The following is a 26730-nucleotide window of genomic DNA, read 5'->3' on the forward strand; positions in this document are numbered from 1 at the left end:
TACCAAGGATGGCCGCTACAGGCCCCTTTCCCTCTGGCCCTGTGCTGCTCTGTGCTCAGTCCCCGGGCCCAGGAAGAACATCACCGCCAGGCTTGTGGAGAGACCATAGCCTCTTACCACCAGTGGTCAGGCACCTAGAGGGAGGGGCCCACCCTTGCAAGGGCTTTGTCCTCCCAGGACACTAGGAGAGAGACTCCAGGGGAGAAGCATCAGAAGCCCCTGCGGGGAAACCCCAGGAAGAGTCTGATCTCTGCCACCTTGAGCCCTCTGTCCAGCAGAATGGGGAGCATTAGGCTCCCCGGGGCGGGGCGCCATGGTTTCAGAACTCCTTCAGAGGAAGGCTTAGGAGTGCATGTGGCAGCAGCTGGTAGGAGGCCACTAAGCTGATAAGCCATGAGATCAGGGGCCTTATCCTGGCTTCAACACTGAAGTCTTCAGTGACCTCGGGCAAGTCCCATTCCTTCTGGTCTCATCTGCCATACAATAGCAAGCCCTCACTCTCTTGCAGGACAGCAGAAAAGAGGAAAGAAGGGAGGGAGGACTTACGAAGCACCTACTATGTTCGAGATACTGTGCTAAGCACTTTACAAAGAGCCCAATAACCCTGGGACACAGGTGCTCTTACTCCTACTTTGCAGTTAAGGAAACTGAGGCAGGCAGAGAGTAAGTGCCTTACCCAGGGTCTCACAGCTAGGAGGTATAAAGGCTGAGCTCCTGAGTCACTAGTTGCCTCTTGGAGTGCATGTAACACCCCCATTAGACTGGCTGCTCTGTGAGGGCAGGAGTTGCTCCTTATTGATCCTGGGACCGTCCCCAATGTCCACCCTGAGCTCAGGGCACAGGACTTCCATTTGTTAAACTTTCATGAAGTGGACCAAGGTTACCATGCTGGGCACTAGGGAAGACACAAAATGAAATCCTGAAGCCAGTGACCAGCCCTAGAGTACAAAGACCCTGGCCTCAAGGGGCTTACTGTCTAGCAGCACAGACCCTGTGGATGTGGGTCCCAGTTTCTTGGTCTTGAGCCTTTCTTCCAGTACTTAGACTGCTCCTCCCAGGAGAGGACCCACAGCCTCCTGAAGCCAGCCTCACCCCTCTGAGGAGCTCACAAGCTGACATCAAATCCAAATCAGTCCCCATCACCTCCCATCTGTTCCTAAGGCCAAATGGCCAAACTAGAGTGTACTGAAGGAAGCCAGCAGAGTAAACCTCAGCCAGCAAACCCTCAAAATCAGGGCTTGATTTATTGATTTACTGATTATTCTGGACTTAAGAAAGGGAAGGAGAAAATGCTAATAAGGCAGAGTAATCTCTAAGGTATATCTTGTATACAGTTGTGGTTGGTTTTTTCTGGAGAATCAGTTGTTAAATAATTTAAACATTTACAAGTACACCCCTGAGTATAAACCCAATCCCTTTTCCATCCTCCCCCTTGCCCTCTACTCTCCTCCCGCCTCTCCCAGACTTGTCTTTTCCAAGCTAACCATCCCCAGTTATTTCAAGCGATCCCTGCATGGTTTGTTCTTTTTGGTTTGGGGTTTTGGGTGAGGCAATTGGGGTTAAGTGATTTGCCCAGGGCCACATAGCTAGTAAGTGTCAAGTATCTGAGGCCACATTTGAACTCAGGACTTTCTAACTCCAGGGCTGGCATGGAGTGTTCTTGAGGCCTTTCACAACTGGTCACCACCCAGCTTGTCAATGAGCTCCCTAAAATGGGGCATCCAGAACCTAACATGGGACTCCAGAGAGGGGCTGAACAGGACTGAGTCTCTCATAGTGATGCCCAAGGTCAGTGTGCTTTAAGGTCACCAGGTCACCCCAACCATACATGGTGTTGGTGGGTCCATTCTGCATTAGGCATTGCCTCCTCTTGCCCTCCAGTCCAGACCTGGACTTGAACCCAAGCCAAGTTGGTAGGCCATGCCAGACACCTCATACCTTTCAAGAGCCCCCATAAAACCAGCTCAAGCCATTCCCCTCCCCTCACCTGGACTACAGTCACAGCTTTCCCATTGCCCCCCCCCGGCCTCCACCCCACTTTCCATGGTGACTTTCCTAATTACAGCAGATCTCTGAGCACACCCCTGCCCTGCCCACAATGCCCCAGGGCTCCCAGCTGCCTCCTCTGTTTGGCATTTAGAGCCCACCCCACCCACCTCTAGCCCACCCTTCTTTGCTGTGCATCACTCCCTTTCTCACAACCAATATTCCAGTCAAACTAACCTTTTTGCTCCTCCCCCATGATGGACCATCTCCCATCTCCCAAGCCTTGGCCCCAGCTGGACCCCAGGCCTGGGATTCACCCCCTTCTCCCTTCTGCCTCTTAGAATGCCATTCCTTTCAAAGTTTAGCCCCAAGCCACCTCCTCTAGAGTATCATCGATTCAGAGCTAGAAAGAACCTTAGAGGTCATGGGATTCAGCTCCCTCATTTTACAAATGTAGGAACTGAGGCTCGTAGAGATCAAGAACCCAAGCAGGGTCACACAATAATTGTCTGGGGTGGGATTCGAACCCAGGTCTTCCTGACTCCCAGCCTAGTGCCCAACCACTGCATCCAGCTGACCCCATCAAGCCTTTCCAGATGTCTCCAGCTGCTAGTGCTTTCCTTCCCCCAAATTATCCTGTATTTCTTCTGTAAGTATGTGGACACATCCCCCCACCCCCACCATACAACAAAAGCCCTTTCGGTGCAGGGACTTTTGTCTCTGTAATCCCAGTGCTTAGCAGAGTGCCTGGCACAGAGCAGGCCCTAAATCAATGATCGAAGATGAAATGAGAACCCAGAGCAACCTCTGGCCAAGAAGGCATCAGAGCAGGCCTTCACTGGACAACTTAATAAATGGTGGCTGAAGTTGGAGGGCAAGCAGGGCCATGACGCTAGTCTTAGGCTCAATGGGGGTCAGAACTGGGAAAGGCCTTAGGACAGGGGATGTCAGGGCTGGGAGGGGCCTTAGAACAGGGAATATCAGAGCTGGGAGGGGCCCTAGAACATGGAATGTCAGAGCTAAGGAAGAGGGCCCTAGAACAGCAAATGTCAGAGCTGGGAGGGGCCCTAGAACATGAAATGTCAGAGCTAAGGAAGAGGGCCTTAGAACAGGGAATGGGGGCAGGGTAGCTAGGTGGCACAGTGGACAGAGCATCAGCCCTGAAGTCAGGAGGACCTGGATTCAAATCAGGCCTCAGACCAAACACTTGACACTTACTAGCTGTGTGACCCTGGGCAAGTCACTTAACCCCAATTGCCTAAAAAAGAAAAAAAGAATACGGAATGTCAGGGCTTGTAGGGGCCTTAGAACATAAGAGGTCACCACTGGGAGGACCTTTAAAACACAGAATGTCAGTGCTAAAAGGGATTTTAAAAGTAATCAAGTTTATTCCCCTCATTTCATAGCACAGTAAAAGGCTATAAGAGGGTGATTTGCTCAAGGTCAAATGAGAAATTTGTAACAGTCAGCACGAGAACCCAAGTCTCCTAACTCTTCCATCTATGTAACTAGAACTGGGTACTCCAACAGACCAGACCAGGAACATCTAAGCCCAGAAACTAGATAGACCCACATTTGGGGCAAGTGATCAAGGCATGTCTCAGAAACGTGCTAAGAAGTAGAGATGCTTCTAAGCAGACAAAGGCATCCAGCATGACAGAAAGAACAAGGGTCCAGGCTGCAGGGCTGGGGAGCCTGTGGTCTAGAGGCCACATGTGGCCCTCTAGGCCCTCAAGTGTGGCCCTTTGACTGAATCCAAACTTCACAGAACAAATCCTATTAAGAGGCCTCAAGTCTGCAGATTCCCTGCCAGGGGAATAGCGAATAGGCCCCGGGCAGATGGAAAGGCAGATGTGGCCAACACTAGTACCTGGCAGAGGGAGAGACAAAACCAGCACTGAGGAGTATGGTCATAGCTGGAACATGAAGCCAGAACATCTTGTGAGATCATCTTGTGTATTTACAGATAAGAAAGCTGAGACTCTTACTATGACACTAAATAATGGCTCTTTGGACTGGTTTGGGACCCAGTCTTTCCTCAAGGCTAGGAACTGCCTTAGTGACCTGCAGGTTTCTGCCAGGCCTGTATCCTATGATGTCAATGGAGCTGACGTCAGTTCAAGGGGCTTACTTCCTGGAGGCATCCCTACAAAAAAGCCCAAAGATGGCGGAGGAGACACCAGACTTGTCTGAACGTCAGGCAGAAAAGGCAATTCCCTTTGCCTGAGGAATTCTGGCTTTGAGGAGAGCTTGTCCTGGGCCCTCTCCACATACTTTCAGCCTTGTTCCCTTTGTTTTCTCAGCCCTCTCACAGTCCACCATCCTAGGCTTGAGAGAATGCCACAGTTAAGCCCTCAAAAGCCTGCCCTGAGACCTCCCATTGGGACACAAAAATGGGGGTGAAGGGCATGAACTAGAGCTTCTTGGACCACTTGTGGCTCCTGTTTGGGTTTCTGCACTCCATCCCATCCCTGACCAGGCACCAACATTCTTGGATCTCGTCAAATGCGACACCAAGACACGCCTATCTGTCCATCTTACTTTCCAGAATATTTACAGAATCTCGGGGTCACCAAGGCCCTCAGACATTATTTAGCATAAATCACACCTCAAGTAAGACCTCCTTAATAGCATCCCTGACAAGTGGTCACTTTGCCTCTACTTACATATTTCTGGTGATGTACTTACTACTCACTACCTTCCAACTTATTGCTAGGCCTCTTGGCTTGTTAGGACATTCTGCCTCATCGAACTGAAACCTGCCTCCCTACAATTTCCATCACCCCTAGTTCTCCCCTCTGGGACCCAGCAGAACAAGTGTCATCCTTCTTTCCAATGGCAGCCCTTCAGACAGAAATAGTACTGCTGCAACTGCTGCTCTTTTGTGAAATTTCCCCCTTCCCTATGAGTGAGAAACTCTGGGTCTGGGCAGCTGGATCTGGGTGTGGCGGCACCAAGGAGAACAAAGGGAGGGGAACCAGACAGAGGGGACAAAGTGGGGAGGGCTTGGAGGGACTGCTAACTGAGCAGAGGGTAAAGATGCAAAGAACTTTGGGCTTCATTCATGTGAGAAAGGTGATGGAGAGCACATGAGATACTACCAAGTGACAGGCCTACTGCCTGTGTGTGCAAAGTCTTTACGAGAATCATCCCTACGTGAATCAAGGGCATCCTCCATTAGAGTACTGATAGGATCAGAGGTCTAGAAGGAGCCTCAGAGATTATCTACTGAAGCCACCCCCTCCAGGTTTTTACAGCTGAAGAAAACAAGGGCCAGAAAGGCAAAATAATGTGCCCAGAGTCATACACTTAGAGCTGGCTTGTTCCAGGCCCTCTGACTCCCAAGACCACAGCCTCAGTGCTCAATAGTGGACCATGTCTTTATCATTTCACAGTGGACTACAAGACGTGGAGAACAGAAGATCCCATTTTTCTTATGGTTCATTGAGAATGAAAAAGCATTTGTAAAACAAAACACCGCCTTCCAAGCTCTTTCTCGACAAGGCCTTTAAAATCTGGTCACCAAAATCCTTCAAGATTCCTTGAGAGACATAATAATGGGAATATCCCTGTTTAGTAACCCTCTGACCACAAATATCAAGCATAGCATAAGCCAAGGAGACAGATTTATACTCCACAAAGGGGTTTAGCTGGGGCAGCTCAGTGGCACAGTGGACAGAACACCGGCCCTGGAGTCAGGAGGACCTGAGTTCAAATCCAGCCTCAGACACATGACACTCACTAGCTGTGTGACCCTGAGCAAGTCACTTAATCCCGATTGCCTCACCAAAAAAAAAAAAAGGACAAAGGAGTTTACCACTTTAGTGGAGACCACCCAGCTCAGAGTCCAAGTTGAAGCGGGATTCCCTAGGGATTGTGAGGTCTTCCAGGTGCCCCTGACATTGGGTTGATTGCCTCAAGCCCCAGAAGACTGCAGAGCCTTCTAGGAAAGAGCTGTAATTACTCAAGGAGGAAATATCAAGTGGATGAAGAATGTCTATAACCCAGATTACAACACGCATTTAGATGGACACTTGATAAGAGTTTGTCCATCAGTATGTATACGTAGAACAGAAAGTACAGGTGGATAATAAGTTAGGACCACGAGCTGCACAAAAGGAAGACAATGTGCTGCCTTATCTTTGAGAAATTGCAAGGCTCTTTTAATGATTCCAAGTTTCACATTAAAGCAAAGGCCTTTTAATAGCAACATTCTCTTAGCATTGCTGTATTGGCTGCAAGCATGGAACACAAGAAGAACATAGAGAGTTAAAATTTCCTATCACACAGAGGGCAGTGGAAAGACACACAGTGAGCATAAGCATATTGCAACGTATAACCAGTGAGGAGCTTCAAAGAAGGGATTATATGGTGAGAATGGGTTGGTTACGAGGTGGGTTTATGAGGGATGATAAATGGACAAGCAAAGAGTTCCACTGGTAACCTCAAGATGTCAGGAGACATCAAGGAAAGCCTCAGTACTTTGGACAGCTCCCTGTGGTGAACTCTCTGGAGGAGAGGGACAAAGGTGCCCAGGATGGATGGACAGGCAGAGAGGAGCTACAGCCTAGACAGTTTTCCCTACCACGTCATGGGGGTTACAGGTGAGGTACCCCCATGATCTGGAAAATCCATGTGAAAAATTTTGGCCCTCCCTTTCTACCAGAAAAGAAGTCCGAATAATTATGGTATTAAAAGATAAAATATGTTGATGATATACATATATTTTACGCATTTCTGAGTTTCTAAACTTTTCCTATGTCGTCTGCTGGCCTTTGTATATTGCCTGCAGCCCCCAAAATTCCCATTTAACTCCTACAAAACTCCCCCAAAATTCCCATTTAATTTCTTATGCTGATTCATGATATATTGAAACCACAATGGGGAAAATAAGTGAGGTCAAAAATCCATTTGAGTATTTGAGATAAAAACAACAATAACAACTCCCCTCTAGTTCACTCGAAAGGCTTCATTTTTCAGTCTTTTCCTCCTCCTTCTCCTCCTCCTCTGCACGAGGTCCAATTTGTAAAATGTCCTTCCTAAAACTGAGCTCATCACAGAACTCCAGCTGTGGTCTAATCAGGGCAGAGGACAGGGGGACAATCACCTCCCTTATTCTGGACACCATACATCAATGACCACAGCCTACGCTGGAGTGGCTGTTGGCAGAAGCTCAGAAGAGGTCTCCAGGATGGCTTTCTCAAGAAGGTGGCATTTTAGTAGGGCCTTAAATGATGGACAGGAACTGCTCGAGGCCCAGATGAAGGAAATTGAGTGATATCTGGGGAATCCCCAGGCAGCAGGCCCATAACCCTAGAGAGGCAGGTGAGAGCCAGATTGTGGAGGGCCTTGAAAAATCAGAACAAATGAATTTAGCCTTTATAGGCAACAGGAAGGCACTGGAGATTTCTAAACAGAGGAAGAACAAAGATGAGGACATTCTTTATGAAGTATCTCCTATCACCCATATAAGGATAATTAGAGAGCCATGAGGCTGGAGGCACAGAGACCAATTTGGAGGCTGTCACAACACAACAGGTGGGGGGTAATGTCGCCCTTTACTTGGGGGATGACCACTGTAATGGAGGTGATGGGAAGGGAAGAGTGGGGTGTCAGAGATTGTAAAGGAAAATAGGTGTCACAAAGGCTCATTCATTTTGCTCAGAGCCAGTTAAAAGAATCCTTATTTCAGACACAATTCTGATAATATTACCTATTTCACAAGGTGCTATGATGAGATTGGATCTCTGGTTTCCCAGGACAGAGATAAAGCAGCCAGTAGGAGGTGGGGTGGAGGAGAAGACTACTAATCTTAGGTTCACTCACAGCTGAGAGGTGACAGCTGATAGCCTGATGGTGAGGAGGTAACACAACTCAAAAGCTCAGCCTTCGCAAACCATTAATGAAGGAGCAACCAAATAGTCCCCAACTCCACAGCCCAATAATGGATGCTCCCCAGGGAGACCCTGGAATCCTCAAGGACCAGGGAGATGATGTGGAGCCTGCTATGTAAGAAGGCAGGGAGGGAAACAGATGTGATAATGTCCACCCCAAATGGCTAAAATGAGTTTTGGGGTTTTAAAGAGATCCATCGACCAGAGAGCGACCCAATGACATGGTCAGGCCTGTGCTTCAGAAAGGTTATCTCTGCAGCCAGAGGTGGATGGACTGGAAAAGGGCAAACCTCAGAAGGAGGGACGCCTGTTAGAAGTCTCTTACTATAGTACAAGTGAGGGCTGGACTAACACAGTGGCCACGAGAGAACCGAACCTAAAGGGCTTCTGCTCCAACTCCTTCATTTTAAAGACAAGGAAATTGAGGCCCATGGAGGTTAAAGGATCTGCCCGAGATCGCACAGGTAATAAATGGTAGAGTCAGGATTTGAACCCGGGGCTTTGGGCTCTAGATTCTGCATGCCTCCCATTGCACCTGGGACTTGCAAGTCCAGTGCTGATCAGAAATGCCAATGGTTGTAATAGCTGCCTCCACCACTATCATGGAGTCCAAATCAGATAATGTATGAGAAGGTATCCTTTGTAACCCTTTGAGGGCCCAATCCTCCTCCTCATCATCACCTCCCTTCTAAATGCCAGACAAATAGTTCCCCACAGCCCCAGACCATTCCCACAAGTCTATCCCATTATGACCTCAAATTCAATTTGTCAAAAATAAAATTGATCTTTTCCTCCCCCCAAATCTAGCTCCTTCTCCACACTTGCCTCTGTCTCTAGAGTAACAAGCTGTTTCTGCCACCATCCTTCCACTGTCTCCAAGAGCTAGGCAGGTCTTCTGTCCAGATCTTCCACATGTCAGAAGGCAGCCTCAGCCTTTCTTCCCCCACCCCAAACACGCTCCTGGGCCACGGCTTCTGGCTGCTCCTGAGCCATGGCTGAATGGCCCATCTCACCTCACTCCAGAATCCTCAGCCTGAGCCCACCAGCATGCACCCTGGTCCAGACTGGGGCAAGAAGGCCCAAACTGCCTCCTGCTGGGCTTTCTGAACATCTGTTTGGGCAGCTCAGGTCTCTGACCGGTCACAGGTTTAGAACTGGAAGGGCAGCAGGTCTGGCCCTGGTCATTTTATGACAGAGAACGGATGGGTAAAGGGGATACTCAAGTTGCCCAAGGTCACGAGGTGGTAAGAGCAGGGTGGGGGTTGAGACCCTGAACCTCAAACTTCATGTCCCTTCCGTGACACAGCTTAGGCAGAAAGATCTCAAGCCAACTCCAGGGCTCCTCGTATCTGGAGACAAGGGGCCCATTCACCCCAACAAAAATCTCCACTGCTCTTTCCTCAGCCTGCATCTCATGGACCCCCAACTCGGCTTCACCAGCCCTCCTGCAGGATGTCGCTGACTCAGCCTAGCTGCACCTCCTGCTTTTCTTCTGTGGCCTACTAAACCCTGACATCCTCTGTTCTGAAGCCCCCCCCCCCAGCTCTGACATTCCCTGTTCTAAGCCTCCTCCCAGCCCTGACATTCCCTGTTCTAAGGCCCCTCCCACTTCTGACATCCCCTGTTCTAAGGCCCCTCCCGCTTCTGACATGCTCTGCTCTTAAGGCCCCCTCCCGGCCCTGACATCCTAGTTCCTGCGAGGCCAGGGGCTCCCTAAGCATCTGACTGCTGAGCTGTCTGTATTTCATTGCTCATCTTACAAGACCTGGAGCCACGGGCACACAGGCTCGCCCCTGGGCTTGGACAAAGCCTCCTCGGTGGTAGACTTTGTGACCAGACTTGTGGGAGGAAGACAGCCTAGGAGGTGCTTCGGATTTGCAAGTAATTAATACCTCCTTATTCATCAAGCATTTGCTAACTGCCCTCTTCGGGCCAAACGTTCTCCTGGGGCTGCAGCATGAGCGAAGGTGGAAACAACAGGTCTCTCCTGCCCTGTGTGCTGCAGCAGGCAGCATCCCTCATCACAGAATCCTTCCATGGCTGAGTTTGGGCCAGCCCAGGGACAGAACCCCTGAGGTGGAAGGGGTCTCAGCAGCTGCACCTCACCAAGAACCCCAAGCAGTCATCTGGGCCTGGGAGCTCACTACCTCCTGAAGCTGCCCACTTACCACTGCTTTCACCAAACATTCTCCTGGATATGAAATGGCCCCTGACATCAAGACCGGATCCACCTGTCATTTTGGCCCGCTCCTCTGAATTCAGCTCCCCCGGGCCTGGTCCCTCTGCTCCCAACAAGCCATCAAACACTCCAAAACTGCTTACTTTGGCGCATACATGCTTGTATACACATACTCCTTGAGGGCAGCCACTGTCCATGGGGGTGTTTCTGAATCCTTGGCTTCTAATGTAGCACCTAACGTGGAACTCAGAGGGTAATGGAACCTTTCAAAATGCCAACTGAATGGAATGGAATTTCGGGCCTGCTCTGTACTAAACACACTAAACATTCTCTCAACCAGTGTGTGCACAAGATGCTGTGATTCCCCTGCTCACCCTCCTCCCCATGTTGGGATGCTGTCAACATCCCAGAACAGGGCCTCACACGCAGCGGGTGCTTAATGAGAGATGCTGCGCTGGACCCCGGGAATACCCAAGCAGGACTCCGTGCCGTGGGATGGCGCTCTTCCTCTCCTCCGGGCCCACGTACAGCCCCCTCTTCCAATCTGGCCTGTGCTCTCATGAGATTCTGGGGCTGCCTGCTAGAGGACACTTTGTGTTCTTCTTGAGCCTGCAGTCCACCCGAACCCCATCCCTGCCAGCAGACCAATTGCTGTCCAGCCGCATCTCCTTCATCGTGTTCTTGGGATGCTGCTATCTTGAACCGGCCCTTATCAGTCTCCTCTTAACAGAGTCAGTGGAACACCCTGCCCAGATCCTGACTCCGTTCTCTGGGTGAGCTGTATCTCCCAGCTTTGCATCATCTCAAAGTTCAGCAAATACACCGTGTAAGCTGAAGCAGTCAATGCCATGCGTGTGAGACAGCACAAGGCCAGGCACAGATCCCTGGGGCACTCCACTGGAGACCTCCTGTACAGACACCATTGAGCAATGAACTCATCATGTTTGGCTACTCAGCCAATTCTGAACGAACCTCCCAAACGCCTCCATCTTCTCCACAAGAATACCACTCAGGGCTTTGGGAAAAGGGCTTTGCCCAGATCTAGGTCAGCCCTGGCTACAGCATTCCCTGGATCTACAGGGCTGGTAACTGTCCAAAAAGGGAAGCGAGGGGAGTCTGGCATGACCTGCTCCTGGATGGAGCCCGGACTGCCAGATCCCTCAGGTCACTGCTTCCTTTCCAGGTGTCCACTGGCTGGGTTCTAGGCAGCTGAAGGGATTCTAAAGCAAGCTCACCAGCCTATCATTTGCAGGCTTTGTCCCCTTCTCTTTTCTGAAAACCCGGGCATTGGCTTTCTTCAGTTCTGTGGCTTTCAAAGTCTTTCAAAGGGCACAGACAGGGGCTGAGTAGTCACATCTATCAGTGCCTTTAGCAGCCTGGCATGGAGTTCACCAAGGCTGGCCAGCTTCCTTAGCATCACCTGACTTTTCTGGGCCTCGGGCTCCCTGGTGGTCATTTGGGGTTTGTCTTGGAAGGGTCAAGGATCATTCTCTCGGGCAGAGAGTTCAGCATTTCTGCCTTTTCTCCATGGTCTGCTCCATCATCCCACCCACCCAAGCACCTGTCCTCCCCCTTCTTTGATCCTTCTTTTTACCCCAGGATAGCAAATGTGACCCAGAGCCGATGACATACATGAACTGGGTTCAGTCTTGGCTATAGCTCTCACAAATCCCTTTTTGGCACATGGTGCTACACAGTCATATCCTAAGTTGGGTCATTTCTAGGTCTCTACAACAAAAGGGAAGAATCTCTCAGTACCCATTCAAATAGTGAGGCTAACATAATATCAGTATAGGACAGGCTTTTAAAAATCTCATCAATATATATATATATATATATATATATATATATATATATATAAAGAACTGCACAGAAAATCCAAGAAGGAAGGAAGGAAGAGAGGAGGCAGAGAGAAGGGGGAGAGGGGAGGGAGGACTTATTAAACTAATATGTGCGAGGCACCGGCACTTTACAAATATTATCTCATTTGATCCCCACAATAACCTGGGAGGGGTGCTATTATCCTCATTTTACTGTTTACTAGGGAAACTGAGGCAAACAGAGATTAAATGACTTGCCCAGGGTCACACAAGTTAGGATTTGAACTTAGGGCTTCCTGGCTCCAGCCCCAGCCCTAGGGACTGCTCACCAAGGGAAAGCACCCAGCACTGAAGGTAATTCATTGGCCTCCCCTGGCCTACACCATTGAAGGACAATGAGGTCCAGGTTCCCCCCTCCCCCACCTCACCTTGGGGTGCTTTCTCTTACTGCTTCTCAGCTCCTACTTCCATATCGTCCAGGAATCAAGCAGCTTCCAGCAATTCCCCTGCGGAGGCCAGGAGGGCCTCTGGAGATCCAGCCCCTCTCACTTCTCACAAATCAAGCCACAATCGCTGCCCCTCTGTCTTCTCCTTCAGTCTCTCCCTCTTTCCTGGCTCCTCCCCTGCTGCCCACAAACACCTCCCCCAAGCATGCCCCAGCCTTCACCTTCCCAGTCCGCCCTAGACATGCCTCTACCGCTGGTTTGAGTTCTCTCAGCTCTCAGCTTGGTGCCACCATCTCAGGGCCACATGGCTCTCTGGAGGAGCCTCACAGGTGCAGAGACCTCCTCTCCTTGGAAACAAGGATCATTTTTATCAATGGTCTGGATAAAGCCATAGATGGCTGGAGCTCATCAAATTTTCAAAAGATTCAAAACAGGGACAAAGAGTTAACACGAAGAATGAAACAGAGGCAGAATAAGAGATGTTGGCAAGTGAGAACACAGGAGCCAAATTGTTAAGACTACATTTAATGGGGATAAAATACCTGGATTCACAAAATCAACATCAGAAGCATCAGATGGGAACATATGCCTACACTACAGTTTGAAAAGGGGCTAGGGGTCTCAGTGGGCTGCAAGCTCTGTATGAATCAATACTGTGTGATAAGAGCCAAGAAAGCTGGCACCATCTCAGGCTGCACGGAGGGAGGCAGAGACTGGGGAGGGCAGTCCTGCTGTCCTTGGTCAGACCCCTCTGGCTGAACACAGTGAGCACCGGAGAGTATCCAAGGAAAGCAAACTGCATGGGGAAGGGTTCTGCTTTCACCCAGAGGATCACTGGGGAAGAAACTGAGGAACTTTAGCCTGGAGAACAGTCAGGGGAGCAGGCCCGCTGACTTCAAGCATCTGAAGGGTATCCCACGAAGGACTTGTTCCATTTGGCACCAGGTTACAAAGAGGCAAGTCCAGGCTGATGGAAGGAGCCCTGCCCAGGGGAGAGGGGCCCCTAGGGAGGAGGGGAGCCCTACACCCTCCCAGTTCCTCTGACAAAGACTGGAGCAGATGTGGCTGAGCTCTTGTTCCAGTCCTGGCCCTTCCAACTCTGAGAGTCTGAGCCAGAAATGACTTTCTCCAGGGCCAACATCCTCTCATTCAAGCTCAGTCCTGTGCTTCACTTCTACTAGACCTGTTGTCATCCTCACCATGACCACCATCCCTTTACCCCTCTGTTTCTCCCAGGCCATCGCCCTGCTTCAAGCTTAAATCACCTCTTTTCCAATCCCAATCCTTTAGTTACTCAGTTCACCTCTACACCTGTTAAGGACCTTAGCTTAAAAAGCCCAAGGTCCCCCACCGCATCCTGGGCCATCTCCAGTCATCCTGATCTATATCTGGCCACTGGACCTGACGGCTCTGGAGGTGAAAGTGAGGTGGGTGACTTTGCTCAGCCCTCCTCACTTAAATCCAATTCACTCGGACATCATGGCGTCACCTCCCTGATTCCTCTCTCCAAAAACGAGGCACAAACAACAACAACGACGACGACACTTTCCTCCTCTCTTGAATCCCCTCCTCCCTCCTCCCTCCTCCCTTATCCTGCTCTAGCCCTGCCAGACTCCAGCCCTGTATCCACTCCTGCTCAGCCCCTCCCAGACAGAGCCCAGGCTAACTCGGTCCACCACCCGTGGGTGGTCCAATCTTAACTGGGCCCTCCCTTCAGCAAAGACAGCAGTGATTCTCTACTGCACTTCTCACAGTGGCTATGTGTCCTCGAGCCTCAGCCCATGCTCTGCCCCTCACAGTGGAGAGCCTTGCCTCAGGAAGGGGGCCCTTCCAGGGAGCTCCCTCTTCTGCCCTTCTCTGTCATCATCCTCCATCTTCTCCTCCATCACTCCAGTCTTTGATGCAGAGATGACCAAGATGGCCAAGGCCAACCCTTCTCGATGCGCCCTTGACCTTCCTAAGCCCTCCCACCTTCTCTTCCCTTGTCTTCATTCTGTCACTACTGTCTTCTTCCCTGCTGCCCACAAGCATGCCCAAGCCTCCTCATTCTTCCCAAACCCTCCCCAGTCCCTGCGATACCATGAAATGATCACCCTCTGTCTCTCCCCACTTCAACATTAAAACTCCTAGAAAAGCCAGCTCCCCAGCTCATTACCGCCACTTCCTCCCCTCTCACTCGAGCACCAGGATCACAGAAGGTGGAGCTGCATAGGGCCTCAGAGAACAGCTAGCTCAGGGGGCAGCTAGGTGGCACAGTGGATAGAAAACCGGCCCTGGATTCAGGAGGAACTGAGTTCAAATCTGGCCTCAGACACATGACACTCACTAGCTGTGTGTGACCCTGGGCAAGTAACTTAACCCCACTGCCTAACTAAAAAAAAAGAAAACAGCTAGCTCAACACTCTCATTTGACAGATAAGGCAGTTTAACACATGGTGAGGAAAATGACACACCCAAAGTCACCTGGTCTATAGCCAGGACAGGTGAGATCTGAACCCAGATCAAATCTATGGAGACACTTCCAGTCTCTATGCCTTTGCACTGGCTGACCCTCATGCCTAGGGTACCCATCTTCCTTACTTCCACCCCTCAGAACCCCCAACTTCCTCCAAGGCTCAGCTCCAGGGCCATCTTGTACACAAAAGTCTTTCATGCTGGTCTTTCCTCCCCACCCTCCAAATCATCTGGTATACATTGTGTGTATGACTCTGTGTGTCCAGGTCATCCCATTTGACTCGACTGCAAGTTCTGCAAGGACAAAGATGACTTCCTTTTTGTTCACTGGTGCCTGGCACACAGTAGCTATTTAGTAAATGACTCTTGGTTGAGCCTGAGACTCTCTTTGTAAGCCTTCTCTACATCTGTCTCTTGCTTTCAGCTCTCAGACATCAGTCAATCGGAAACATTGATTAAGTGCCTGTTACGTTCCAGGCACTGTGCTAAGCTCTGGGAATACAAGAAGTCAAAAGCCAGTCCTGCCCTCAAAGAGCTCACAGTCTAAGACATACAAAGCAAGCTATGTACAGAAGAAATAGGAACTCTCACGAGGACTGGTTTCCTATGTCTTTTTTATGCATTAAGAAACATTATTTTGAGAAGGGGTCCAGAGTCTTTCCCAGATTATGGCAAAGGGAGGTTATGGAGAGATGGAGGTAAATATCTGGGTCCCTGCTTTCCCTTTTAAAGACCAAGGCCAAGGCCAGATGGATGAAATTGACTATGAATTCATCAATCACTCTCAGTGTTGTGTTGTTTCTGGACAAAAGCAGTAACAGTCTGAGCCAAGCATTTTGTAGCGTGTCAAAGAGCTAATCTCATCCGGCCAATTTAGCACCTTGTTAAGCTAGACACACAAGCAGAGAGGGAGGACTCAGGAAGTCCTACCCAGGCTCCTCCTGGGCACACCCTCTCCAGGAAACAAAACCTTTTCATTGAGTCCTGAGATTTTCTCCTTCATGTCTTTCCTGATGATATCGCTCCTGAAGCCCTCACATGCATCTTCCTGTTATGTGCCCATCTGAGATCTAGAAAAGGGAGAGCCTCATTGGACTGAGACCCTCTCCATCTTAAGTCCTGTTTATGATACTGGGCAACTCCATGCAGAGGGACGAGACAGGCTGCTCCAGCCCACAGCACCCGGAACGAGCCCAGCAGAAGTTGGCACACCAGCTGCCGCGGAGGGGCCAGGGCGGAGCTGAAGCTCGTGATATCAGGGACTGTTGACTGCTCTGACCAGAAGCCCAGGCAGGAGAGGAGAGGTGGGGAAGGGGAGAGAAGGACGAGTCCAGGACTGAAATAAGACACCCTGGGAGAGCTAGGTCGGTCAAGCACAGGGAGTGGACCTGATGGGAAAGAGCAAGTGTTTGTTCCTGGTAGGTGGGCCAGATAGCCCACAAGGCCCTGGAAAGTTACCATCTGGCCCAGTGGAAGGACCTGGCCTCCCAATTTGGGGGAAATGCCATCATCTCTCTGGCCCTCCACTTTCTCATTCACCTGGAAAATCAGAGGTTTGACCTAGACACCCTCTAAGTCACCTTCCAGCCCCAAACCCCAGAGCACTATCCCTCTCCCACCCCAAGCATCTTTCCATGAGGAGGTGAGGGGATTTCCTTAGGGTGGATTTGCCCAGACCCAATACTGAGCCTCTAGAGAACTGACAGTCCAAACTTTGCTTACACCCAACTGCTGATCTTTAACCCAAAGTATCTTAAAATCTGAAGACTGAAGAGAACTTAGAGGCTATCTTAGGTCAACTCCCTCATTTTGCAGAAGAGGAAACAGGTTCAGAGAGGGAAAGTGACTTGATCAAGTCATGGAAGTAGTATCTAGCTGAGTCAGGATTTGAACCCAGGTCCTTTGGACTCTAACTCTGGTATCCTTTCCCTTCCCCACTTGCCTCCTTCAACATGTGTTATATACATGATATGAGACTATAAAGCTCCATGACAGCAGGGACTTATCCCCTAAACTTTATATAAGGAGACAGGGATGATACTTCACAAGAGGGAGGGACATTTTGTTGCTGACAAGTATATATAATAAGGCAACAAGCATTTATTAAGGACTTACTATGTGCCAGACACTATGCTAAGCATAGAGGAGGCATATAAGCAGGAAGAAAAACAGCCCCTGCCTTCAAGAAGCTTACATTCTAACAGGAAAGACAGCACCAACCTCCTCCTCATCATCATTAATAAGCAACACACAAAGGGAGCTGAGAATCAGTGGGGTGGGCATGGGGGAACCAAAGCACCCAGCATGGCTGTGAAGTCCAGGAAGTCGGCAACTGGGCAGAGAGGGGAACGAGGACAGACTGGCTTGAACCCTTCACGATGGAGGCTCTAGGGAGAAGTGGCTGGGTGTGGAGGAGGAATGTTCCAAGGCAAGAATGTGAGCTTGGAGCCAGGAAGCAAAGACCCTGCCTTTTTTGCTCAGCTTTTGTTCTTGCTCAGCGTCATAGGAATGCCAGTCAAAGGGGAACTTGGAAGAGGCTTCAAAGACCCAGCTGATATAGAGCTCTTATAAAGGATTTTTTTAAGAAGTACTCAAATTGAGGGAACAACAGGACCCCCAAAGTTACAAAGAATTTTCTAAACCTATCAAATAGTCTGGAATGATGGACATTAAGTCGCCACCAGACACGGGCAGTCAAAAGAACAGGCTTAATCTTGGGCTGGGGGCACTCTGGCTAACGTTTATTCAGATGCCCTTGGCTAATTAAAAGAGTTCAGTCCACTCTTTTCAGGGAGAGGCTTTCCAGTCATTACACTTAGTAGATGGGAGCAAAGAGTCAGTAGATAGGCTGAAGAGGTGAAGCCCAGAAAAGGGTGGCAAAGAGAAAGAAACTCAGTGGCCATAGAGCAGTGAAAATTGGAGATGCTCAACAAATACATCCACTGGAGAAATGATGCCCAGCATGGAGATAATGTACCCAAGACAGACAACAAGCCTAGTGAAAAGCAGAGCCCAGCAAAGAATGATGTCACTGAAGGAAGGACATTAGTAGCCTTGAAACTTCTCAGAGGTGTGAACTGCCCTGGCCATGTATGTCCCTAACTTGTGTGCCTTCCATACATGCTCTGGCCCCTCAGGTTCCTGGCATCTTTCTCTCATCTATATTCTCTGGCTATAATGTTCCTTACACATATGATCCCATACATGTTCAATTGTCACATATGTTTTTTGCATGGGGCCCTCCCCCACTAGTAGGATGATAACCTGTGGGAGTTTACCCATGTGTATATAGGCAAGTTTTTTCAAATGAATATATCCTCTGGCTGGCTGATCAAAGCTGACATCAGTGAAGGAGGGATCATGCATTAAGGTTTTGAATGGCTACTGATTCATGAAATATCTCAGTATGGGGATCTATGTCCCAAAGCCCCATTTGTAAGACTATCTTATCCTTCCCAGGACCCACACTGTCCAGTGTTCTACACATGTATAACACCATTTGGGGAGCTGGAAAGGAAACCACTCAGCATCACCCAAATATGGCTTATATTCCCCGTCTTCCAAGCCTTTTCTTGGGTCCCTTTGTCCCCCTAGCATCTCCCTCTTCTTTAGAATGAGAAGTTCTAAAAGAGATCACTTAGTCAAACCCATAGCTGAATAAGAATGTCCTCTGTAGCATTCCCCACCTCCCACCATGCTTAAAGCCCTCTGATGAAAGGAAACCCACCGGCTCCCATGGTAGCCTGCTCCACTTTGGGACAGCTCTCATTGTTAGGAGGTTTCTCCCTTTATGAAGCCTCGACTTGTCTTTCTGCAAGTCCTACTTCCTGCTCTCCAAGGCCATTATTAAAGATGAGTCCCCCTAAGTTTTCTCTTCTCCACTGATTGACCTACTGGACAAACCGAAGGCCACCCATCATGCAAGCTGTCCTCACTGAGACGCTCTACTACTGTCCCACATCTTTCCTTGCTCAGAAGCAAGTCCTCTAGATGGGACGACGACCTCCCTAGTCCTGGATGCTGTCTTCTTACTACAGCCTGAGGTCCCGTGAGCTTTTTGGCTGTCATGCCACATTGTTAACAGACACTGAACTCCCAAGTCTGTTTTAGACCAACTGTTGTCTAGACAGGCCTCCCCTCTCTTGTACTGGTGAAGTTGCTTTTTTGAACCCATGTAAGATTTTATATTAAAGTCCAGCCCCCACCCCTTCAAGCCAAACTGACTCAAGTCTGACCTCCTGCAAGAAGCCTTCTCAGTTTTCCTTCTCTGAACATCTAGAAGCATTGATTGTCATTCCCTATTTTATATCATCAGTTCACGTGTGTGCTTGTCTTTCTTACTAGCTTTAAAGGAAGTCATTATTTTTGGATTGCCCAAGGCCCTTGCTCAGGGAATGTGACATTTTGCTGCATGGATTGGGAGACAGTGAGGGGCAGTGAACAGAATGCTGAGCTCTGGTTGGCTTTGACACCTAGCACTTGGACTGCACCCTGAACCTCAAGGTTCCTCAACTGTAATATAAGGACAATAATGCTTACCCCTCTAAGGCATGATAACCATCTCTCCTGTTTGTCCCCTCCTCCTAGGTCCACCAGCACAACTTGGGCATTCATTCTCCTTTGGCCTGGACTTTTGCAGTCTCTCTCATCTCCAGACAATCCTCTAAACTGCCAAGGAACAGGCCTGTCTACGTCATTCCCCTACTCAAAAACCTACCCACTAACTCTTCAGCCTGGCATTTCAAGCCCCTCTAATCGGGCTCTAACCCCTTTCCAACCTTATTCCAGGTTACTCTCCTTCATCCACTCTGGGTTCCAGACCAACTGCATTCCTAGCTAGTGCCCAGGCTTCACATTCTCCCTTCGAGGCTCAACTTCCTTAGACCCCCACTCCCCTCCAGATGCCAATGACTGCCCCCTCCTCAAAGATTCCCAGAGCCCTCGGTCTGATCTTTCCTTTGCCCCCTTCAGTCTCTCCTCCATATCATCCCTATCTGTGATGATGGGCCCCCACCCAGTAGAATGTAAGTTTCTCTGTATCCCCCATGCCTGGCAAAGTGCCCGATGACTAGTGGGTGTTTCAAAAACCTTGCTGGATTTGAATGTCCTATAGGATCACTGGGAGGAAAGTGCTTCGTCAACTGTGAAGTGCTTCAGAAATGTGAGCTGTCCAGCAGGCATGTCACAGTCACCCTCCCAGGATTGCAGAGCCACAGTGGGAAGGGCCCTTCCAGTCGCTGTGACCCCATCTCCCCCTCCTTGACAGAGGAGGGAGGGGAGCTGCCTAAGGTCACCCAGGCAGCATTCCTGACTTAAGCCCAGGGTTCCTGAATCCCAGTTCAAGCAGCTCTCTATTAATCTAGTTTTCTCTCCCCAAAGGAAGCCGCACAAACCCCAGAGGTGGGGCCGGGACTGGGAAGCTGAGCCTGGACCCACAGGCCAGGAGCAGAGGGAGGGAATGAATGGTACAGTAAACACAGAGTGGGCTGGGCTGAGGAGGCGGGTCAAGGCCAGAGCCTAGGCCCCACTGAGCCTCACCTTTCCCTTTCGTCCTTTGCTTCAGGCAAACCAGTCAGAACAGGGCTGGGCAGACCAGCGGCTGGCTCTAGCTGGGAGTAAATTGGGACACAGGAGACACTGTTTGTTTTCCTGTGGGTTTGGGTAATAACACCACAGCAGGCTGGAAAGAAAAGGGCATTTGATTTCCCATTGTTCCAAGGCCCGGACACATCGGCTGTTCCTGTGTTTCTGGCGGGGCTGTCAGGCTTGGACTCTCAGAAATTGCCTTCCTTTGCTTATCCTCTGCAGCTCGGGGGTGCTTGGGGGTGCTCGTGAGAGAGAAAGATGCGGAAGGATGCAGGCAGCAAGAGAGGGAGATCAGTCCATCTGGGTCTCACTGCTTGTTCTCTGTTTGGCAGGCGGGGGACGGGGATGCCCAGATCTGACGCGGAAGAGCCCAAGCCAGGAGGGGCCGAGAGGGCACCGCAGCAGTGGCAGCACCAGGAGGCTGCACCAGTTCTCCAGCCGGGCCTGGCAGCATCACCCGAGCAACAGGAAAACACAGCTAAAAGGCTGACAGACGGACGCCGAGGTCGAGCTAGGCAGTTCCTCACCTTCGGCCAGAAGGAGGGCAAATCATTATGCAGAAGAGAAGGGGGTACCTGAGAGATTGGGCCAAGCCGAGGACAAGGGACGTGTCTTCTCACTAAAGGGAATGTGCCACCATTTCTTCCGTGGGCAGGGGAGCACCATGAGAGGCAGGGAAGAAACAGTCCGTCTGCGGCTGCCCACCCGCAGGTCTTCACACCCCTGCTGGGACTGAGCCGGTTGGTACAGACCTGTTGGCCCATCAGGTATTGGAGAGCTCTATTCTTTTTTCCACAGGGTGCACCTGGCACGCGGACTCCAAGATACCGCAGCTACTCACTCAGAGGCACCGAGGAGCAGGCGGGAGAGGCAGAGGCAGAGGCAGAGCCAGACCCGGTCTCAGCTTCCCCGCCCTCTCGGTCGGCTCCCCGCAGCTATACCATGGGATGTCGGCAAAGCTCGGAGGACAAAGAGGCAGCCCGGCGGTCCAGGAGGATTGACCGCCACCTGCGCTCGGAGAGTCAGCGCCAGCGCCGCGAGATCAAGCTGCTCCTCCTGGGAACCAGCAACTCGGGCAAGAGCACCATTGTCAAGCAGATGAAGATCATCCACAGCGGGGGCTTCAACCTGGAGGCCTGCAAGGAGTACAAGCCCCTGATCGTGTACAACGCCATCGACTCCCTGACGCGCATCATCCGAGCGCTGGCGGCCCTCAAGATCGAGTTCCACAACCCGGACCGGGCCTATGACGCCGTGCAGCTGTTCGCGCTGACGGGCCCGGCGGAGAGCCGCGGGGAGATCACCCCCGAGCTGCTGGGGGTCATGAAGCGGCTCTGGGCCGACCCCGGGGTGCAGCAGTGCTTCTGCCGCTCCAGCGAGTACCACCTGGAGGACAACGCTGCCTACTACCTGAACGACCTGGAGCGCATCGCCGCGCTGGACTACATCCCCACGGTGGAGGACATTCTGCGCTCGCGGGACATGACCACCGGCATCGTGGAGAACAAGTTTACCTTCAAAGAGCTGACGTTCAAAATGGTGGACGTGGGGGGTCAGAGGTCAGAGCGCAAAAAATGGATTCACTGTTTCGAGGGGGTTACAGCAATCATCTTCTGCGTGGAGCTCAGTGGCTACGACCTGAAGCTGTACGAGGATAACCAGACGGTGAGTATGGTGCGATGGGCCGAGCCCCAGCCTGGCCCCGCGGCGCGGGATGCTCCCCGGCCCGGCTCGGGCCCCCGAGTCCTCCTCCCGAGGCTCCCGGGGCGCTGGGGGGAGCAGGCAGGGCCCCGGGGCGCAGGGGGGAGGTCTGCACGGCGGGTCTGCGTTTCCGTTGGTTTTAAATTCCTATCTGTTGTCTGAATGAACTGCTGAGCCACGGGAGAAGACCAGGGCACAGAGACACTCCCACAAACTCCCCACGGGCTGCCTAGGTAGAAATGCCACTGCTCCCCACCAAGCCGCCCTTGAGGCGGTTCTTGGGCTGCCCATGTCCAGGCCTTCCTGCCCAGTCCTCAGGATCTGGAGAGATTCTGTGAGTCTCTAATGGGGAGGGGGGGGCGTGGCAGGCGTGTGGTCTGCTGGCTGGATAACAGCCGCCTAGGGGTGGCCGGGTCCCACACCGACTTCCCATGGACAAACAGACTGTAAAGAGCTAGTCCCTGAGTGAAAGCCGCTGTCCAGGTCGGAAATGCTGTCCCCAGGCCAGCCCCTGGCCCAGGAGGCAAACCCATTTCCTGGGGTCCTGGCTGCCTAGGCTAGTGCTCCCGGGGGCCCTGCGGCCCTCTCCACACTTCCTGGGCTCTGGCAGCCTGCTCCTCTCTCCAGGCCGGCCTCCAGGCTCTCCCTGATGCCAGGAGGATAGAGAAGGCCCCCAGCTGGACTCCCTCCTGCCTTCTCCAGCCCTTAGCTTTCCTGTCGCCCCAGGTTAGGGAGCCACCGATGGGGTTTGAGGGGGTTGCCAGGCAGCACGCTGAGAAGTTGAAGGGCTGGCAGCTCTAGGCTGGAAGAAGCCTGTCAGGACCGTAGGAGTAGAGAGAGCCAGACCTCATTTTACACACGAGGAGACTGAGGACCACAGAGGAGATAGAACCAGTTCCACGTCACACAGCTTCTTGGCAGCCGAGCCAGGATTCCAACTCGGGTCTCTTGGCTCTGGCCTCGTCTGGGTGTGCTTTCTGTCCTGCCCAGGGCAGGGGACTTTACAACAGGGAGCCCAGGGACCCTCCGGGATCGAGGGGATGGGAAGAAGGCACTGAAGCTGTTCTACAGCAGCTTAAGCTTCCCAACCCTGAGATGCCTGAGGAAGGACACAATAGTCATTCTGAACCTTTCCCAAGCACCAGTGTTGGAGGACCTTGGTGTCCTGGGGACTAGGAGGGTACCAAGCTAACATGCAGATGACCCTCCAGCAGGAGGGTTAAACCCTAGCCCCAGTAATTACATCTTAAAGGCATTAGAGAAGGCACAACAGCATTCTCTGAGGTCTGGGGAAGGCCGCTGTGACTGCCTGGGGTGGGGACAAAGGGAGCCAGATTTTATCTCTACTTTTCAGTCATTTTTTCAGCCATGTCTGACTCTTTGTGACCCCTTTGTGACAGAGACACTGGAGGGATTTGCCACTTCCTTCTCCATCTCATTTTACAAATAAGGAAACTGAGGCACACAGGGTGAAGTGACTTGCCCAGGGTCACCCAGCTAGTAAGTGACTGAGTTGAGATTTGAACTCAGGAAAAGGAGTCTTCCTAACTCCAGGCCAGGTATTCTATCCACTGTGCCACCTAGCTGCCCCCACATCTCTACTTTACAACTCAATAAACTGAAGCCAGAAAGGGGGACATGACCTGCCCAAGGACACACACTTACTATGGGTCAGGACTGGGACTGGCTTCCAAATTTGGAGCTGTCCCCAACCATACCTGGCTATCCCCACAAGGACTCCATCTACCAAGCCTGGAGTATTTATTCAGCACCTATTCAAGCACATACTGGACTCTGCTTGAAAAAATATTAATGATCACCTTTGAAAACCAAGGGGGGGAAATCCTATTCCATGGAAAGATCCTGTCTGCTTGGGCCATCCCCTGCCCCCATACTTCCTTCTGAGAGCCCTCCCTGGACAGTGACCTTCACTCTGGGATACTGGGCCTGACACCAGGAGGGCAATGGAGGGGATCACATAGCCAGCTCGCCTCCCTGTTGTTTCCTGCTCCCTCGTGTCTCTCTCTACCTCTCTGCCTCTGTCTTTCACACACACACACACACACACACACACACACACACACACACACAGAGCTGCCTGTCCCAGCTGAACCACTCCCCCCGGATCTGCTGCCTGCCCCTGTTCCCTGCTGTGCCTTGGCCTCAGGCCCACAGTGTCCACTGGCTGTGTTTCTCAACACAGCTGTGGGGCGGGGGTGGGGGGGAATGGGGGACGCTGATGGGAAAGAGCTAGCCAGTTGGCCCAGAAGACCAGGATGCTGCCTCTGTCCTTGTAGCAATGTATACCATTAGGCAAGCTGGGAGGACTATGGAGTCTGGCGGAAGGAGCCCAGGCCCACTGGCCGGTGGTGGAAGGGGAAGGGCCCTGCTGGCCAGGGGCCATTCTGAGGAGGCTGCCCAAGAGCCACCTCACTTCCTCCAAGGCCTGCCTGCTCCAAGGTGTCTTCCTTGGAGCCTTCCTCAGCCACTTCCTAGTCTCCCTTCTGGACAAGTTACCGGGGCTGCCCCTGCCCTAGGGTTGAGTCATGCTCTGGCAAGAATGAAATGAAGAACCTCTCCGGGATAAAGCCTTTTCTTCCCCTCAGGCATTCTGCTTGTGACTAGCAGGCCGTCCTCCCATCTGTCTGTCTGTCTGTCTTGCCCAGGTTTCTGGCCTCTGATAGCCTGGTGTATTCTTGTAACCCCTATCCTGGCAGCCGGGGGGTTCATCTTTTGACTGCTCCTGAGGGCTTTGTGGAATAAGAGAGTATTATGTGGGGAAGGGGCTAAGAACACAGGAAGTGAGGCCTGAGGGGCATGAGCCTTGGAACCTCGGGGTGGGAAGGGTCCTAGAACATGCACAATCATAGCTGAGAGGAATCTTAGAAGAAAGCCCATGGCAGGTGTAGGTCGTACTCAAACTCTCGTGTGGCTCAGGCTATAACTCAGGGTTAGCAGACAAACAGCAGAAGCAGGAGGAACTCAGCTTGGGCCAGCAGAATGGGGCTGCAGCATGGAGGCCCTCAGATGCAGATTCATGTGTCAGGAAAAGAAAGCAAAATTGGGCTTTGGCCTCTCCCTTTAGTGCCCCCAGTCCCAGACCCCAGACTCTGTAGGCCCTGACCACCTCTCTCTTCAGTACTCCCAGTCCCAGACCTCTCAAGCTGCTGCTCTAGGCCCTGACCCAACAGCCCATGTAAACATGCCAGTCTAACTCTGAAGGACCCTGGGATGGGAGTGATGGGAGCTCATAGTGTTAAAGAGGAATAAGGGTGGAACACATTGTATTTTGCTATCAACCTTCATGCCTTAACAAAAGTTGGCCCCTGGGAAGAGGGGCTAAGCGAGCTGTTGTGACCCCTCCTGGGGGTGTCATGGAGAGAGAGACCTCGGTTCAAATCTCAGCTCTCACCACTACCGAGCTGGGTGATTGTGGACAAGTTACTTCTCCTTTCTGGGTAATTCTGAAACAAGGATGGCTTAGAGTACCTGCTCCAGGTCACCAGGAAAGGAGGGAACTGAAGGTGTTAGGCAAGTGTCTGTTGAAAGAAGTGGAATGGATAGAGGGCAAGGCTGGGTCCCCTCTGTCTGGAGCTGTGCTGGCAAATGGTGGGGCTAAGGTTCTCTCTGAATCAGGTCATTAATGGCCTCTTAATACACGCCAAGATTTCCAAGATTGCCATTTCATTCCTATTTCCTGCTGGCGGCTATTTCCTAAGGCCCCAGAAGTTAGGCCTCTGCTCCCTCCTAAGTCAGGGTTGGGAGGGGTCACCATAAAGAAACAACGCTCTTTATGAATCTGGGACTGCCGATTAGCTTCCATCACAGAGAACTCACTGGCTAAGAAGGCGCTTTTCCTAGCATGACCACTGCAGCTTCCGGGAAACCAATGCCTGGCCCTATGGATGTGATTCTAGTCAACCAAACAGAAGAATGCATGTGCCCCCAACCCCTTGTCCCTGCCTTGCCAGGGAGATGTGGCTGGACAGCAAGCAATTCAAGTGAATGAAGAAGACCTGATGGCTTTAGTGGACCACACTCAGTGACAGTCACAAGTGTGACCTGTAACCCCCTCCACCCCAGCCCACCCCCAAAAAAAAAGAGCCTGTGTGATCTACGGCTGAATAAATCAGCCAGAAAAAGGGATGGGATAGTCACAAAGCCTGTGCCTGGCTCAGAGCCTCCACAAGCAGTACTGGGTCCAGTTCTAAGCCAGTGCATGTACAAAGGAGGACAACCAGGAGGAAAGAATCTGAAATCATGTCACGAGTCTCATTTAAGGGAGTTTAGTGTAGAGAAGACTCAGAGGGAACTAGCTTAATGGAAAGGCTGGCCACCTAGAAGTGACCACTGAGCAGGGCCCACACAGGGGAGACTGACAGCTCATGGCTGAGAGCAAGGCCAGCCACCTAGAAGTGACCACTGAGCAGGGCCCACACAGGGGAGACTGACAGCTCATGGCTGAGAGCAAGGCCAGCCACCTAGAAGTGACCACTGAGCAGGGCCCACACTGGGGAGGAGGCTGGCAGAACCAGGACTGCAAAACTCAGCTTCCTTCCTCAATCCAAAGACTGACTTGGCATTATTCTCTGATTGCCAATAACTCACTGTATGATTTCGGATGAGCCTCTACTTCCCTTATCCTCAGGAAGGAAAGAAGCCTT

The 26730-nt window shown here is 51.4% G+C and overlaps 2 protein-coding genes across 4 annotated transcripts in view; one reads left to right on the top strand and one right to left on the bottom strand.

The window, feature by feature from the left end:
- The window catches only part of RSPH14 (radial spoke head 14 homolog), a 187387-nt gene that overhangs the window by 69327 nt on the left and 91330 nt on the right, over positions 1 to 26730 (bottom strand). The window lies entirely within an intron of this gene.
- GNAZ (G protein subunit alpha z) overlaps positions 1 to 26730 on the top strand; it is a 108411-nt gene that overhangs the window by 29729 nt on the left and 51952 nt on the right. Inside the window, exon 2 of the mRNA XM_020996610.2 lies at positions 20698 to 22030. Within this exon, the coding sequence (XP_020852269.1) occupies positions 21308 to 22030 (723 nt within the window). The 5' untranslated portion in view covers positions 20698 to 21307. The remainder of the gene's footprint in view (positions 1 to 20697; positions 22031 to 26730) is intronic.

This window comes from Phascolarctos cinereus, unplaced genomic scaffold (genome assembly GCF_003287225.1).
Source record: "Phascolarctos cinereus isolate Bilbo 61053 unplaced genomic scaffold, phaCin_HiC Scaffold_4;HRSCAF=312, whole genome shotgun sequence".
NCBI lineage: Eukaryota > Metazoa > Chordata > Mammalia > Diprotodontia > Phascolarctidae > Phascolarctos > Phascolarctos cinereus.